Source organism: Opisthocomus hoazin, chromosome 19, assembly GCF_030867145.1.
Source record: "Opisthocomus hoazin isolate bOpiHoa1 chromosome 19, bOpiHoa1.hap1, whole genome shotgun sequence".
Lineage (NCBI taxonomy): Eukaryota > Metazoa > Chordata > Aves > Opisthocomiformes > Opisthocomidae > Opisthocomus > Opisthocomus hoazin.
In genome coordinates this window covers 13,151,423-13,168,778 of record NC_134432.1, presented here as the reverse complement: position 1 = coordinate 13,168,778, position 17,356 = coordinate 13,151,423, and the positions used below count along the sequence as shown (strand labels likewise).

General features: G+C 49.2%; 1 protein-coding gene across 1 annotated transcript in view; it reads right to left on the bottom strand.

Moving 5' to 3' along the window:
* Positions 1–9,108, bottom strand: part of NTNG2 (netrin G2) — a 51,346-nt gene extending 42,238 nt beyond the window's left edge. Inside the window, exons 1-2 of the mRNA XM_075439721.1 lie at positions 9,027–9,108; positions 5,495–6,617 (exon numbers count right to left, since the gene is read on the bottom strand). Coding sequence (XP_075295836.1) covers positions 5,495–5,707 — 213 coding nt within the window. The 5' untranslated portion in view covers positions 5,708–6,617; positions 9,027–9,108. The remainder of the gene's footprint in view (positions 1–5,494; positions 6,618–9,026) is intronic.
* Positions 9,109–17,356: the final 8,248 nt, after the last annotated feature.

The window sequence follows — 17,356 nt, the reverse complement described above, 5'->3', positions numbered from 1 at the left end:
TCCCTTTGAAGAGCAAAGCTTTTCTTAAAAGCAGCTTGCTCTTCCCAATCTCTTTCTAGGTGGGGGTAAACTTTCTGCTCACTGTACCAATTAAATCTACTTGACAGCTTGATTTTTATCGCGGTGTCTTTTCCATCAGCAAGTGGAAATGATCCTTGTTAGGGGAGCAGCATCCCTCTTTACAACCAGACGAATCCCGAATTGGGCATTTAAGAAACTGCTATGGACTGTGAGGGAAAATCCCGTTTGCTCAGCACTGTCTAATTTAAAGCTGAATTGTATTCTTTCATTTTCTGTAAAGCCCCTGCTTTTATAACACCGAGATCCTGCTGCACTCCGGAGTAGCCTCTGTGGTAGCGGAGTAGTGTGTAATTTGCTGAGCAGCTAATAACATGCAATCCAAGGGTCCGGCCCCAAGGGCAAGGAGCCGCTGATCTTGACTTCAAATAGCATTCTCTGCAGCAACCCTGATGCTGAGAAGTGATTAAGGGTGGGAATAAAACCGAAAGGGCCCCCAGCCCTTCTTCCCACGCTCGAAAGCAATGCTGCGACGGGTGCAAGGGGTGGATTAGGGAAACCTTCATCCGGATGGAAATGGCAGCAGTTGCCTTTTCCAGGCTCTCCTCAAAGGAAAGGGGAGTATTTTCCAGGTGTTAATTTAATGTTTGGGAGGGTTCAAGGGGGAAAGGGGACTGTTTGTGCTTTACAGATGAAAAAAAATAGATGCGGTTTTCCATCCCCACAACCCTGAGTGAGCTGTCACTGGCAATCTGACAGCAGAGAGTGGATTTCTTGTGCTGCTGAATTTTGTCGTAATGGCAAATTAATTGTCCTCAATGCTAATAGGGGATAATAGGTCCCATAAGGAAGGGCAAAGGGGAGCTCTGACTCCCAGCCCTCTGCTAAGGCCAAGGACGGCTTGGCAACCAACAGCAGGTAGTGCTGAGTTATTCAAGGAGGAGGAAGAACATCCACTTTTCTTGGAAAGGATTTTCCATTTGACTTGTACACGGGCTCCTCTCAGCCCAAAGGCTGCCCTTGAACCCTGGGGCGCCTGCAGGGCTGAGGACCCCCCCGTGCTTTGCCCCCCTCTGGTTCTCCTGCCTGAAGCAAGGGGCAGGGGCAGCACGGGCACCTTGATGGGCTGCACGGTTTGCCTCTGCTCGGGGTACCTGAAAGGATGAATCCATCCTTTAACCACCAGATCACGCTGCATCTTTAAAAATATTTTTCGAAGAGCATTTCTGAAGCAATTCCATTTTCCTTCTTACTTTAAAAACTTTGACTTTAGTTTTAATCATCCCCAAATCCACAATCCTTTGTTTGCGCCTAAACAGGGGTATGAAGATACGGTTGGGTAGAGTTGTACGAGATGGGCTAAGCAGGTGGGGAAAAGGGTTTCTGTGCCTAAAAGTTCGTCTGCTTTTTCTAATTTTAGTACCCGGTCTACTAAGAGAAACAGTTCTTTAGTACAAGGCTAATAACCACACGTCATTCAGAAAAGTTTAGCTAAGAATTAAACTAACCATCAAATCTGGCTGAAGGTGTAATGAATAAATAAAGCCTTTTCCTTTCATGTACCCATGCCAAAATCAACAAGCTCTATTAGCTGATGAAACAATGCTGACGCCAAATAAAAATACCCCTGACCCATCAATATGGGCTAAGAGCTCGGCCCTGCATCAAAGAGCAGTGTCTGAACAAGAAATACTCTCGACGCCTCTGGGGAAAAAAAACAGGGCTCCCATCCTGGCAGTGAGCTGGGCTCCCTGTGCCGCCGGCCGGGTGCGGGGAGCTCTCGCCGGGGTGCCCAGGAGCAGCGAAGCCGTTCCGTGGCAGTCTGCTCCAGACACCCCTCCCGTGCGCCCCACCTTGCTTTCGCTGGCAGGATGTGGAAACCCCTTGAGCTGCAAACGTGTTTGGAGCAGGGACCAGGGCTTTGGTGTTCGCTTGGTCCCCGCCGCCCGCTCTGCATGTAAACTGCCCACAAAACCTGCATATTTTTTTACCACGTGTGCAAAATGCCAATGCTTGAAAGTGAAATTCTTCAAGGTCTCTGCTTGGTATCAAAGTGGTGCTTCAGCACCTCAGAATATCTCGGTAGCTAGGAGCACCCTGCCAGCTGTGCCATCCTCCTCCTCCCCGGGAGGGTGGGATGGTGCCAGAACCCCTCTGCCCCGCGCAGCTCTGCTGGTCCCCAGCCGCGCCTGTCCTGCGAGCCCCTCTGTTGGAAATCTGCATTTAGCTGCTCCGTGCCATGTCCTCGATGTGGTCTTTGAAGTCTCACCCTTCCCTCGACATCTTTGGTTAAAAGATCTGTTCCCTATTAGTCTTCAGTCACGCTTTTAGATCCATTCAGGCGTTTATTTACTTATCCATCTGTCTTGCGGCTCCCGCCACTCCCCCTGCCCTGCCGGGAAGGAAAGTACAATTCATTTTTCAGGTCACCCTGCCAGAAAGGCATTGACGTGAATAGGACAAGGTTCAGAAACTGTGGAAAAAGCAAAACCCTTGACTTTAATAACCAGCAAAACGCTTCCCAACCAGAAAGGAGCAGCCAGATGTGACTAGAATTGCTGTCAAACAGAAAAGGCGATCCTCCAAATGATTCCTGCAATCCCCCAGACGCCTCCTTTTGCAGAACTCTCTCTGAGTGCTGCTCAAAGTTGTTACAACCGTAGCGTGTGATCCTGCGAGCTACGCAATGCCTCCTCGGCGCTGGCACAGCCTTGGAGCAAGCACTTGCTGTCTTACAGGTCCTGACTTGCTCCAGGACTCTCCTCCTCTGCCTGCCCGCCGCGATGCCCCGCACGGGGACACGGTCCAGCTCCCTCTTGTCTGGCTGCCTTAAGCACAGGGGGATGCTTGTGTGTCTTTAATTTTGATTTCAGTTGTCTGAACAGGGCAGGCGTCCCGCCGGGCTGTGCTTAATTCTGAGCAACGTTAGTTTAACTGCACGGACAGTACCCTGCTGTTTTGAAAGACACCTAAGAAAGCAATATAGTCACCATAAGAACTTCTCTGCTGGAAAGCCAGGCTCCTACGAGAAACCACCTGTTACATAAAAATAATTAAAACCTGAAGAGAAAGGATAACAAGACACCAAAAGGCATCTGAGCAGGCTGGCAGGCAAGGAGCTGCGTGGGGTTCACGTGAGGCACCAACCCTCCCCTCTCGCAGCAAGGGCCAGGGCCCGGAGGTTGTAACGATCGGTGGGCAGCGACATTGATTTTTGTCCAGCGCTTCCTTTGTGCAGGGGTAGCAAAACTCGGCTCACATCCTCTGCGGGCTCCGCTCGCCTCTCCCTGCATGTCAGTAGGTGTCAAGCCACCACCCAGGACCGGCGATGGCAAGGCCATTTCTTGCTGATTCCACTTTCCGCTGACCATAAGGGGATGCTCAGCAGTAAGTGGCCACGTGTCATTCTCTGCGACAGAGGCCGTGAAAATTTACCTTGATGGCCTCCCAGCACACACCACTCAAGTCCTTAGGCTGGACTAGAGCTGAGAGCTCTCCTGCAGCCATCTCCTACTCTGTGCACCGAGTGCTGGGTGGGCTCCTTGCTCACCTCAGCAGGGCTGCTCTTCATCTGCTTCACTGTTAAAACTCTGACCCTCCGGAGAGGACAGCGCTGGTGTAAGGCGGGGGGGAAAGGGCCATGAATACAGTGGGATTTCATAAACCCACCCCAAAAATCTAAAAAAATAACTTGGAATATATTACTCCGTTTCCTGGCTTGATTCTTCATCAGGGAATTGCTTGGGGCTGTTGCTGGGAATGCTGACTGCTGTTTCGGGAGGTGAGAGCTGGGCCAGGCGCGCACCCCGGGGTGAGGCAGGGACAGGAAGGCAAATCCATGTTTTGCATTTGTGTAACTCCCATTCACGGCTGTACACGGTGTTTGCAAGTGTTACGGCACATGGCAGGCGTACGCTACGAGGAAATGCTGCCGGTGCCCAGAATAGAAAGATTTTTAGCTCAGTATTGACTGAATCAAGAGACGCAGAGAGCTGATTGCAGTTTGTGTCTTTTACTTCCTCGGAGGTCAGTGGAGCTGAAGTCTGGAGCATCCTTAGCCAGAAAAGGTTTGCAAACAGCTGCAGTGAACGTAATGGAAAGCAATCCAGTGCTGTTCACCTCTTAATCCTTCTGCAGCCAGTCAAATAAATGGAAATACAGACTGACCCATCAATAGCTAACTGTTCTGTTTGCATCCTTTGACTTCATCTTTCTTTCCAAATCATATTTTATAAGGAAAAGCTGATACTTATCTGGAATTAGTGCAAATGTCTTCCCTGGTACTAATGAGACCCCTTAGGCTGGAGGGAACTGGGTAAATAAGTAGTGGCGGCATGTTCTGATGGTCATAAATTTTCGGTATCTCCTAGTATCAAAGCAGCATTTTTCTCTTGGATTTTCAGGAGATGCCCTGAGCTGACTGGGCCCAGGGTATTTGCTAGGTGCACGTGCATTTTTTAGGTGGGGAACTGAGGCACGGGGTATTTCTGTCTGGGTAATGCTGGCAATAGAAACTGCGACTCCTGTCCTCTCTTCCACTGATTTAGAGTAAGCAGAACTCTCCTTGTCACTACAGGTAATAGGCTGGTATGCTCCACGTCCAGTGCTCCCCCCCATAGACAGCCTCTCAGCACAGACTGGCTTGGTCCCTGTGCCTTCAATGTGTGCTCAGACCACTCCTGGAGGACATTTGGGAGGGGATGTCACAGCCGTGCTGTTTTGCTCTTTGCTTTGACCCCCGAACTCTTTTTAACAATGTAAAGCCTTGTGAATTATAAATCAAATGTTCCTGCTGAGCTTTGTGGTGCAGGGAATGAAATGCAATGATTAATATTTAAGAGAAAATAAGTTAAAGATTTTAACTACAAGGGCAAGCGTCTGCCCAGAGAGTCTTTTCACGAGGAGGCTAGAAGAGAGGCAGAGCTGTGTTTTCAGGGACTCCAGTGAGACTCGTGCCTGTCAGACCGGCTGCCTGAGCTGCCGGAGTGCGAGGTCATGCTGGCCCCCACCGCCCTGCTCACACTGAGATGATGCACTCACCTCTGACAAAACCCCAGTACCGGCGCAGCCTCTTGGGATGGGACTGGTGAACACACCCCACACGCTTTAGCAAGCAGAGGGACGTGCTCAGAGCTGCTCAGGCTGCATGCTTGCTGGGGGCAGAGCTTTTCCAAAACCCAGACCTTGCCACCCCAGAGCAGGACTTGCTCAGTGCTCCCTCGCCCCTCCTCAGCTCCCTGTCAGCATGCCGGCCCCATCCCTGCTCTAGGGCTGACCTCTCACCAGCACAGCACCAGGATGGGCAGGACACCTTCTCCCTATTTTGAAGATCAGGAGACAGAGAGCTCAAGGCAGCAGCCACCATTGCCACCCTGAGCCCAAATGTCCTTATAACAGCACCTCGGCAGGACGCTGCCTCCGGCCACCGGCAAGCAGAGTCTGTTCTAACACGTCAAACAAGGAGGGAAACACTTACGTGGGTGCAGAACCTCTCTGGCGGGTCCCCACAAGTGATTCCTGCCGGATCCACCCGTACTGTCACATAATCCTTCATCCGCATGGCCTTGGGTTGACAAGCATAGAACTCCCACGACGGGCCATCATCCGTGGTCACCCAGGACTTGCAAATGTCATACTGTCCCATGGCCAAGGGGAGATAGTGCAAGAGGAGAGCAACCAGGTAGAGCATGGCAGCTGCGGCCAAGTGCGGGATCCCTGGGCGAGGGCAGTGCCGAGAGTCCCAAGGAAGGCAGCTACTGGGCTAGGGGTTGCTCTCAGGATCAGCATGGAAACTCCTCATCTAAAAATGATCCAGTTGAAGGAGATCCAGATGATAACAGGAATGATCCTGCTCTGCACGCTGTATTTAGATGTGGAAAGTTTCTATTGGCACAGAAGCCAACTTTGCAAATCACTTGATAGGGAAAGTTTTGGCCGGAGTTGCTGATCAGTGGTCAAAAGTCTTCTTTAACCTCATTTTTCCCCCCTTTTATTGTATGAAAGGGCTTCCAAATCAGCATGAAAATATCTAGAGGTGACTCCAGTCAATCAATAAAAAGATCAAGTTCTGAGTCGCTGATGAAATTTGATAGGAGTAAATTGGAGAGGCTGTGAGATGGTGCTGGATCAGGTTTTTCTCAGTCGTCTTGTCTGCTGCAAACGCGTCGCTGTGCAAAGTACCTTAAACTGTGGTCTGCCTTAAATAATTATTGGGGCTTTTGAACATTAATACATGAAATAAATACAGCATCTGGTCATCAGTACAACTCTGACAACAGAGACTCTTTGGAGCTAAAATTCCTTTCTCCCAAAGGACGGTTGTGCCAACATGAACGTGTTGGGTGGCAAGATCCGCAGTGGCCCCAGTAGGATGCTGGGCGGTCAGTGGGTTTCCAGGAGCAGCGCTGGCCTTGCTGCTTCTCCCTCTGTGTCCCTCAGCGGTGGTGAGGCACTTGCAGGCAAAGATTTCAGTCTGACTCTGCCTTTTGGCAACCGGGCATCAAGTTCCCCAAGCCTTCAGCTGCAAGCCATGCTGCTACCTGAGGTCTCCTCTCTCTTTCATGATCGGGGCAAAGGGAGAGTTCATTAGCAGGCTGCACCTGCAAAAATTTGAAAGACAAATGAGCTGGGAGCAAGGGGGGGCAGCTGGAGCAACAAGACTTGTAGGAACAGGGGTCCCCCAGGAGACATAGCCCTCAGCTGGGCTTCCCAAGCCAAAAGCCAGGTGTTTGTAAAAGGGAGATATACAACTTTTAATAAAAAGAAATCCATAGTAAGATGCTTATGGCTCTTCTGCTGTTTGGGAGATGGAGCGCTGCCCCATTTCAGGTATCATCTGGTTTGTAACAGCAGCTGGACAACAAGAGCTCTAATGGGTCTTCAAATAATATTAAGAAACAGCTACAAGTCATTAGAAGATGGAGAATATGCAGACACAGAGCAGGGACAGACAGACAAATTGATAGTCTTAAAAAGATAAGAAAATAAGTAAGACAGCTTGGGAGACAGATACATTGTCCAGCATCCCCACATATGATTTATCTGAACAATAATATTTAATAAAAAACAATTTAAAGTCCTAATAACATTTAAGGTTCACCTAATACAAAGAGCAATGACCTTCCCTGTATTAATTTCAGGTTAGAGCAACATTTCTGCAATTTTGTTGTCTTTCCAGTAGAGCTATAAAAACCTTAAGTAATTACAAAACAAAATGACAACTGGGGGGGTGGGAGGGGGGGAAGTCAACCCTTTCAGCATTAGACCCAGGAGGGAGATCTCATAAGAGAAGGCAGGAGGCACGTATCAAGAACAGAAACTTATCTCCAGATCATTCCCTTTCTATTTGATTTCCCAACTTTTTTTCCAGAATTTAGGGATCTCTGCTTCTGCAGCATGCTTGGGGTTTGCTTTCTCAGAAAGCTCAAACTCCAGGTTAGCAGATGCATCGATCCACGTTCAGGGGCTTCACATCGCTGTGCTACCATCTCCCTTTCCCCGCTTTTTGGTTGAAGGATTGCTGATCGAGATGAATGAGTTCAGAAAAGAGAAGCTATCTCTCATGCTTCACCGCCAGCTCTCAGAGCAGCCTATTATAGCTGCGTTGGACCTGAATAAACTCCCAACGAAAGAATAGACTGGCTGCTATTTTTACATTATGAGTAAATGTAGTAAAAATAATAAGCCGGTGTGACACAGTGTTTGTAAGTCCCGCTGACATCAGAGCTGTCTTTTCACTTCTAACAAGTCAGTTCCTAATTATTACATCAAACCGGTCACAGCCAAGTGCCTAATAACAGCGGAGAGCGCGAGACTCCAGTACTGTACAGAAAGCAAGCAGGGTAGTTTTAATGAGGACTCCAGCGCTGTTGAGTTTATGGATCTATTTTCATAGCCTTAACAATTATATTTTGCACTTGAATGGCTGTTGGGGAAAAACCCAGGAAGAAAGGATCTATAATATCTATTAGTTTCTTGTTATGCTGGGTAAATATCATAGATTCCCAGGGAAACAAAAATAAAATGTATTTACTGTCAGTCAGCCAGGGGTGCTGGTACAGTCCCTTCGCAGAAACAGGCGTACCGGGTTGCTCTGCAAGCACCCAGCACCGTGCAAACGGGGGAGAGGGACTCTCCAAATCCAAGGTTTTGCCTTGCTTGATTTGGTTTGATTCTTAGAAAATAAATCTTCGCTTGATCTTATTAAGAAACTGCAGTTCATGGGAACAAATAGAATCAATGCTCTTTGCTTGCTTTGAAGAGTACTCGGCAATCACTGGGGACTGATAGCCAGAGTATTAAAAACACAAAATTAGATTGTATCTTGACTTAGCTGATTCTTTTTTTTTTTATTATTATTATTATTGGATTAACACCGTATTGCACTAAAGCGACAACGCTGAGCAACAACTGAGCTGCTCTGCAATTAAGTCCAGAAAGTACACTCGGTGAAGGAGTTTCTCGTCTTCCTTCAGCAGCGCTGCCTTCAAAATCCACCCCGACCGCTCTCCCCCGCCCCGCAGCGACCGAGCGGGAGTTTTCCTCTCCTCTTCCTCGCCCCTCTCCCCCCATCCCGAGGAGCGAAGTTGGGAGCTGCCGGGGGGAGGCTGAGCCCTGCGAGGCAGAAAATCCTCTAAACCCGATGTCCCGCCGCTCTGCTCAGCGCCTTCGCCTTCCCGGCAAAGCGATCGCGCTCTCCCCTCCCCGGTCCCGGGGTTTTTTTCCTCGCTAAAGGACTTTCGGGGGCTGGAAGCTGGGGGGGGGAGGCGGCCCCGGAGCATCCCTGGGCGCTCCCCAACTCCCGAGAGCGAAAATCACAGCGGTCCCGTCGCGGGGAGGCGGGGGGGGGAACAGGGGGGACCCCGGGAGCCTCGGAGCAACTTCGGAGGCGTTGGGGGGGGCACGCTGGTTTTTGGGAGATGGGGGGTAGATGCCGGCACCGCGCGCTGCCCGCCGCTCCCTCCCCCCCCGCCCCCCCCATCCCGGTGCTCGGCGCTGCAGGTCCTTACCGGGAGGGAGCTCTGCGGCGCGGGGGTCCCGGCGGAGCAGGGAACTTCGGGGCCGGGGGGAACCCCCCTCCTCCACACCCGAGCCCCCCGCACCCCCTCCCCCCAGCCCGGCGTGCAGCCGCTGCGCCGCCGGCCCCCAAGGGCAGATGGCCGGGGAAGCTTTAGCGCAATCCCCGGCTCCCCTCGCAAGTTAATGCCGAGGCTGAAATCCCTTTTGCTCTCACTTTCAATCACAATCGGAGCTTTTATCTCCGTGCCTGATCCCGGCTGCGTAACTTCCTCTGTGCCGCTTCAGCACACACCATCCCACCGGCGAGCAATGTGCTTCTTAAAGGTGCAGGGAGGAAAAGCGAGCGGGGAGGGGAAGGGAGGGAGGAGGGAGGAGAACCAGCCGAGGAAGAGGAGACTGCGAGCGGGGAGCCTTCAGCCCCGGGGGCTCGGCGGCTGAGCATCCCCGCCGCCCCGGCTGCCTCCCGTTAGGTTACGGCAGGCCGGGAGTGCCGCTCCTCGGGGGGGGTTGCCTTTTATTTTTTTTATGTAAGAGCTTAAAAAAATATATATATAAATCATGAGATCATGTTTGCTCGAGGGAAGGAAAAAAAAAAGCTCCAGTCACGAGGGTTTCCCCCCGCACGTGTAAGTTCTCGGCTGGCGTGCCCTGAATATTTTGGGGAGGCTTCTGCTGGCGAAGATGCCATAAAAACCGAGGCTGCGTGCGTGTGTGTTGGGGGAAGAGGGGGTGGTTGGAATTAATAGGATAAACAAAGCGGGAACTCGGAGATGGGGAAATCAGATGGCTGGGAATCACTTTGATAACGGTGGGAATCTGCTCTGTGGTTTAACCAAACCGGGATTTTCTTTGGTGAGGCAGGGGATTAACACGCAGACCTCAGCATTCCAGCTCGGGGATGCAGAAGCTGCCGGTGTTGCTCAGGCCAGCTCTCCTGTGCCTACACTGAGGGGCAGAGGAGGCTCCAGCTATCGACGGGGTGGATCAAACTCTGGCACGTAAAGGTCCAGGTTTGCTGGAGACAGGACCATTCCTAAGCAGCGACAGGTTTTCGGCATGCACATGGATAAACAACTATTCATTTACCTGGGGGGGGGGGAGGAAACAAAGAATCCCCACTGCCCCCTGTGTACACGACCACCAAAAACTGACTGTTCCTTCCTAACCAAGAACTCAATGATTTTGAATCCAGAAAGTGCATTGTCCAACTTGCGTGTGGTTTGCAGTCGCATCGACTCAGTGTTTTGTTACACGATTTCCTTTGGCCCATTGCTCTGAGGTCTCTGTGTGGCTTCTCCCGTCGAAGCGTCCCTGGAAAACACACGACCCATCCTGTGACCAGGCAGAAGTGATTTAGGGCTCTTCTGGGTAACGTTTCCTGTATACGGAGCAGAAGTGAGATTTATGAAATGCTGGCACGTGTCTCGACTCTGACCCAGCCTAAATGCTACACTGGTGCACAGGGTGGTCTTTACCTGCAAGACTTGCCTTGGGCTCCGGTTCAATCCCGCTCCTCTTGTCAGGGCACAAGGCTGGTACTTTCCATATGGTAATTTTTTTCTGTAAACACTTATTTTACGGCAGCAGTATTACTTAAGTGAGAAGCGCTGGCTGGGAATTCAGGGCTGGGTAATAGTCCTGGATTTCACTTTGTGCCTTTAGGTCTTCTCTGTAGTAATGACTCCCCTGGAAATTCCCCGTGTCTCACTTATTAGTCCTTTATTAGTTATTATGGTACAGTAACAGGATAAAAAGGAGTTGGTATTTCATTTTCATTCCCTCTAATAGCCACGGCAAAGACCAAGTGGTGTGCTGATTATTGACATCAGAGTTAAGTGATATGCACGCATCATTAGGTTTCAATTGGAAAGAATAACAGCACAGTATGTCGTGTCACACTTCCAAACTACGTGGCATTTAAAGAAAAACCAAAGTCGTTTTTCTCAGCCCTGCACGCTCGAGAGATCAGAAGCTAGCAGTGAGACTTGTATAGACACAAGTAAAAGGCGCTGGCTCCAGGCGAATCACCAGAATTAACTAATTGGCGTAATACCCCGGAGAGGCTGGGAGCAGCTGCGGGGCTCGTCCAAGGTTACGCAGGGACTCAGGAGATCCAGGAACAAGCTCGGAGGATGGGATGTCGTGCTGCTCCTGCTCCTGGGGCAGACAGACAGGTCTGGTTCCAAGGGTCCTTGTGCTGGGAAGGAGAGAGATCGTCTGTGGCACTCTCAGACACGGGAGCCCGAAGGAAGCGGCTGCGAAGTGGCCGGCAGTGCTGCTGTCACAGGCAGAAAGGAATGGGGTAGAGCTGCAGCGAAGGTTTAATTTTTGACCGTTGGCATTCTTTTGCCCAAGCACATTTTGCAGATATTTAATGCTGGGTGTCATTTCCTTCTGCAAGGAGAAAAATGGTTGTGCTTTTCCTTGAGGGGACAGCTCTGCCCCCTCCCTCGTGCTGAGCACCACCTTCTCACGCAAGAAGAGCACGGTTGGAAATCAATGGGTCTGCATTGAGATTTAATTACTACAGCGTAGGCAGGGGTGGAGAATGAGGCCCTTAATATTTAATACAGCCTCTGCTCCCAATGGGATCCCCGGGGCTCAAGGGCCAAATGTAAACCCATTACAGGCAGGTATAATTCTATTGACATATGCAGGCTCGCACCTGCGTATACTATGGCTATATTTGGCTCCCTAAATCTAAATGGCAAATGGCGCTTGTGACATGCGCGGGAGCAGAGGGAAGTGTTTTCCCAGCTTGGGATGGCAGAGGATAGACTGAAACAACAGAAGGTAAACGTGACACCTCGCAGCCCCCGTTCTCGGTGGCGAGGCGCTTGCTAACACTTCAGCTGAGCTGAGTCCGTGGAGAGAGATCCAAGATTACTGCCAGAATGATAACCAGGCTTATAAAGGATCTTTCATTTGAGGATACATATTGCTGTATCACCTATAATAGCAATACGGTCTTTTTATAGTCCTTATCTAGCAATGTGCGGCCAAGGATGTCAAAGTGCTTACTGCAAGTGAGTAAGCATTTTATTAGGTGGAAACACAAGGCTCATAATTGTGCTCCGAGCGGAGGAGCAGGCGAAAGACCCCTTTGCCAGGGAGGGTCTCAGGTAATATTTGAGAAGCACAGCTCAGCCTGACCCCTTGTTCCAGCGGTGGCTTTCTCCAGCCCGCCAGGACCGCCAGGGAGAAGTTTGTGGAGAAGAGGGGAGGAAATTACTAAAGGTGCTTTTGTTTTAGGGATGATGGAGGGTAAGGCTGCTTGAAACTTGTGCTTATCAGGGGAGGTTTGTCTCATCTCACCACCCTTGTATTCTCCTTTTGTTCTCAGCAAGTTGGACATGAAGAAAGCTTCCAGCTTGATCAGAATGAGGAGGTTGGTGCTTCCCAGTTCCTTGCTCTTGGTGCAAAGACAAAATCACTGAGTTTTAAAAGCAAGAGAGACATAATATTTTGCAGTTAGGAGAAATGCTGGAAAACCCACACAAAGCCTGAGGAACTGAGCAACAGACAGCTTTGGTACACGCAGTCCAGGAGGGTGGGTGGGGGAGATTTATGTTCTTGCCCTTCCTGCACACCACTGCTCCAGCCTGGGGGCCAGCCTAGCCGGCACTACCTGTCCCCTGCTCCTAGGCACACACGTACCCCGGCGAGAAGGAGAGGGAAGAGCCGAATACTTCGCTCCCTGGAGCACTCTATATTTTTTTTTTTCCTTTGTGAAAGCTAGTGGGGAGATGTCAGAGAGCGTCTGCTCTGGGAGGGGAGGCTTCCCCCAGCTCCCTGCCTCACACCCGCCCGCACAAGACCTGGGATGCATTTTGTGTGGCTCAGGCGGTTTTACAGGGCCGGCGGTGAATTTTGCCCTCGCTGATTAGATAACCAAAGGAGCAGTGACTGTGCTCTCCAGAGAGAAGATGCTGTCTCGTTCCTGCCAGGAGGACAGCTGGAGGGAGGGTGGGATTTTCAGCATGCGAGCACTTAGCCAGATCAAGGAAATGGGATGCAAAGCGTTTTAGGCTAAGAAAGGTTGTTGTGCAGGGAAACGTGAGGCTGCTGTTCTGTTCGGGAGCTAACGCTTCGCAAAGCGCTCCTGCGTGCCAAACTGCAAGCCTCAACTACGGCAGGTCATTGCCTCTGTAAGGAAAACAAGCATGACAAGTCAGAAAAAGCCCCATCGCTGTCTTTGCTGAAAAACTTTGATCATTTAAATATTATTGATGCTCATTAACCCCAGCAGAGATGGGCTGGGCGGTGGGAAGCACTTCACCTTGACACAGGGAAAGTGTCTTGCTTTCTGTTGCCTTGTCTTTTGCCCTGTCTTTTGTTTCATATATCAAATCGGAGCTTAGCCAAGTGAATCAGCTCAGGAAGCACTTAAGATTTATTTGATTTTGGGGAAGGTAGAGCTTTCCTTATCTTTACCAGCTGTGGGGGAGTAAGTATGGATAAAAACAGGAGGAGTGTTTAAAGGAGGGATCTATAATTAACAACCCCTCAGAAGGGGAATTTTGCTTTTAACTTACTATTAAAATGGAAGTGTTTGAGAGTATACAGTTTTGGCTCTGGGGATCTCCTCCGTATCCTTGACAGAGCCCTGTGAATTCCTCTGATCCCTGCCAGGGAGCGTGTCTGTGCTTCAAAAACAACCCCTGCACCCCGCAGGGGGCTCGCCTCAACCCCCCTTCCCATGGGAAGCCCCAGCGCTGCGGCCCTGGCCTTGCTCGAGCGGGCGGTGATGGGGAGACGAGCTGAGCTCCCGTCCCAGTGCAGGGCTGTGGTTCCGTGGTGGCCCCAAATGCTTTTTAACCTGAGGAAGGAACGTGTCACTCCTAATGGAGCTGACAGCAGCAGGGAGAGTTTTTAGGTTAGTGGTTGAAGAACACGCTTGTAATGAGTGAGGTAATTGAATAAATGCTGACAATTTGATGTGGAAAATGCATAATCAGCTAGCTGTGGACGGTTGACTTGTTCTTTTTTCTGTCTTTCTTCGGCACTGGGATAAACACGTTTATTCTCTTCCAAGCAGGTGATGTGTTCAGCAGCACGAAACCAGCAGACTCGTGCACATGCTTCCCTCCCAGGCACACATGTGCCGATTGCCAAATAATTGACCCAGTTATGCTAATAGGCTGTTTGCATCACTGGAACTTAATAAATACATGTTTAATCAATCTCAGCACTTCACTTTTTCTGGAGTCGTGCTGGCTGAATACTCACTTCAGTGGTTTCACTGGCTGTAGCCCCGGTCAGAGTAGCTGTACCTACACAGGGGAGAAAGGTGGCAGTCCCTGGGGTAGACACAAATGAGGCCACACCGAGTAGCAGTAAGAGCTGATCGTGCACGAATAACCGGGAGTCTCACTGGCTTTTCAGATCCCAAATGCAGCTAATAAATTGTGGATGTAGGCAGTGAAGCTCACATATTCCTGTGCAGTGACTTTCCTTACCCAGCCATCATCTCGGCTTTGTGCAGATGGAAACTCAGTGAATTTCTTGTCATCAAGCCCCCAGTTTTAGTCTGACAATGGGAACAGCATCATCTGTGTCATGTATGTTGGAAGCAATGAATAGAGAGCTGAGCTTACTAATCTATTTGCATATTGAAGATATGGAAAAAACCTCTCTTCTTGCTTACCCTCCTGCCTACTCAAATATCTATGAAGCAAGGAGGAGAATACAGGCCCTCTTTGTACTTCAGATCTCAGTGCCCTTGGATAAAGGAGCGATTGCTCAGTCCAGCCCCCTGGGATGAGTGCGAGAATCAGAACTAGATACAGTGACAAAAGCTCTCCACAGCTGCAGGCTGGTGGACAAAAGGCAGTTCCTGGACAAAGAACACTCATCAACATGGACATTTTGACTTTATGTCATCAGGACACCTTCTCCACCCCACATCTGAATCAGCGCTTGCATATCCAGGGCACGGCGGTTTGACCTGCCAACTGTTCAATAAATTACAGCATGCTCCCCCCAAACTGGTAGCATGGAATGACACCACATCCATGGAAGAGGCAAGCTAAGGACACAGTGGTTCACAAGAACAATGAGCCAGAGGAGCTTTCCCTTTTCGACAGAGTTGAAAGAATGGTTTATTACAGAAAAAGTGCAATTGCAGCACGTCACAGTTTATCTGTCTCCTATGGAGGCACGGGGCTATGACTCTGTGTTCAAGGCTGAGCTGAAGTTTGGGCTTTACTCGCCATTCAGCAGCTCTGGAGCGTCTTCTTTTTAACTGGAGCAGATAGTTTTCCTCTGTATTATAGCTGTCTTAAGCAGTGGAAGTGAGATCCAGATCAGGCTTTAAGGGTTGGAATTTACATGCTTTTTCTTATGCTTCTGGTATTAATTTCATATGCAGTGGAAAAGTAATATCCTGTCTGTCACTAGAGAGGAAGAGATGTGCGTGCGTGTATACGCAGTCATTGCTAACTGTTGAGCTTGTTCACTCAAATTTTGTTTTTGTGAAAATTTCTAAATTAAAATGAGAATGGGCTGCAGAAACGATGAACGCGAAATACCAATAAGGCAAAAGCATGAGATGTTTTCTCTTGTTTTCGTAACTCATGGTCTTTGTGTGTAAGAGTGTATTGCATGGCAACTGCATTCACACTTCTCTTTAATAAAAGATCTTAGCAGATGGACCCACTATTAACGTGTATCCCCCAGATTTGCATATTTCATATTCATGCCAAGATGGCACTAAGCACACATGGGATGAACGAGGCTGATACAAACACAATTGCACCAGATTAATGCAGTGATCAAAGGGTATCGTCCTAGCATCCCCGTTAGGAATCCAGTTTAGTATTAGTTATTAATATTGTTAAACTCCTACTGGAGTCAAATTAAGGTCTTCCAAATACAGTTGGACAGGGCTCTTAGGTACTACAAGTTGATGAATGTGTTATGAATTCCTGAGAGAGAGGGCTAAGAAACAGCATTTGCATCTGAGCTGTGAAGAATCCAACGCTGGAAATGCGCAGACCTCAGGGTTTGGTCCAGTGTGCTGTGTAATTAGGACTCACTTGAAATTCAGATCTTATCCAAGATCTGTATCTGAGTTTCTCAGAATTCAACTGCAATCACATCTAGTCAGAAGAGAGATCTGTAATATCTTATCAAATATTAGGCATTACAAAGTGGTATTCTAGAGCCCAAAATATATTTAATCCTTTTGCTCTAGTCCATTAATCAAACACTGCACTGCACATACTGATAGGATCAAACATTAGGAAATATTTATGAATGAGCATTGTTGTGACTGCAAAAATTAAACACAGCAGGTTTTAAATACACAAGATCTCGAAAAGGAAAACTTGATTATCTCCTATATATCTGGTGCCAAATTCGGAGTGAATTTTAAGTGAATCTTAGGTAGTCTGTGCTTGAGTAATTTACACCTTCTTCTAGCTCCCTTCAGCGTGTAAATTATACCTGCTTCCACCTCTGTTGCATCTGACCCATTACACCAAGGATACTAATGAAATGATGTAGCACCAAATAGTGCGGTTGCAGGGAGGCAGGGGACTGTGTGCACGTGCCGTGAGGGTACTCAGGGTGTACAAAGCTCAACCCCATGTATGGTGTCCCTGTACTATGTCCTGCATCTGCAGCTCTCAGTGAGAATAAACCACTGCTTACCCACATGAGCACTGGTGCAGTGGCATTTCCATTCCTTCTGCATCCTGGGTGGAAGCTGGACATGGGGAAGTCCTCCTTGGGTACTGGGAGTTTTGTTCTTTACTTCAATGGCAACAGAATTTTGCTCGCTAGATCCAAAGGCAAGGCACTGGCATAAGGAATACAGAAGCCCCACAAGCTGTGGTTTTGCCAAGAATAAATCCTGTCAAGCGAATCTAATTTTCCTGTGACAGGGCAGCAGGTCTCAGAGAAGGGAGAAGCTGGCGATGCGATACATCTTGACTGCAGTAAGGCTCCGGGCGCTGTTTCCTACGGCGATCCCGGGGGCAAGGTGGGGGAATCTGGTTGAGGAGAAATGCTGTAAGGTACCAAACCGGCTGGGAAAGCATACTGAAAAGCTACCAGCTGTTTATTGTCGAAGTGGAAGGATGGGTTGAGTATGGTGCTGCAGGGGTCTGTGCAGGGTCTGGTATTACTCAATATTTTCATTAGTGACTTGGGTAATGGAATATGGAGTAGACTTATTGCATCTGCTGACAATACTAAGCTGAGAGGGGCTGCCAGTGCTCTCAGAGAACAGGAGAAAGATTCAAAAATCTTAACAAATGGAAGAAACAGCCTGGAAAGACCAGACTGATGTTTGAAAAGGACAAGACCAAAGCAGAAT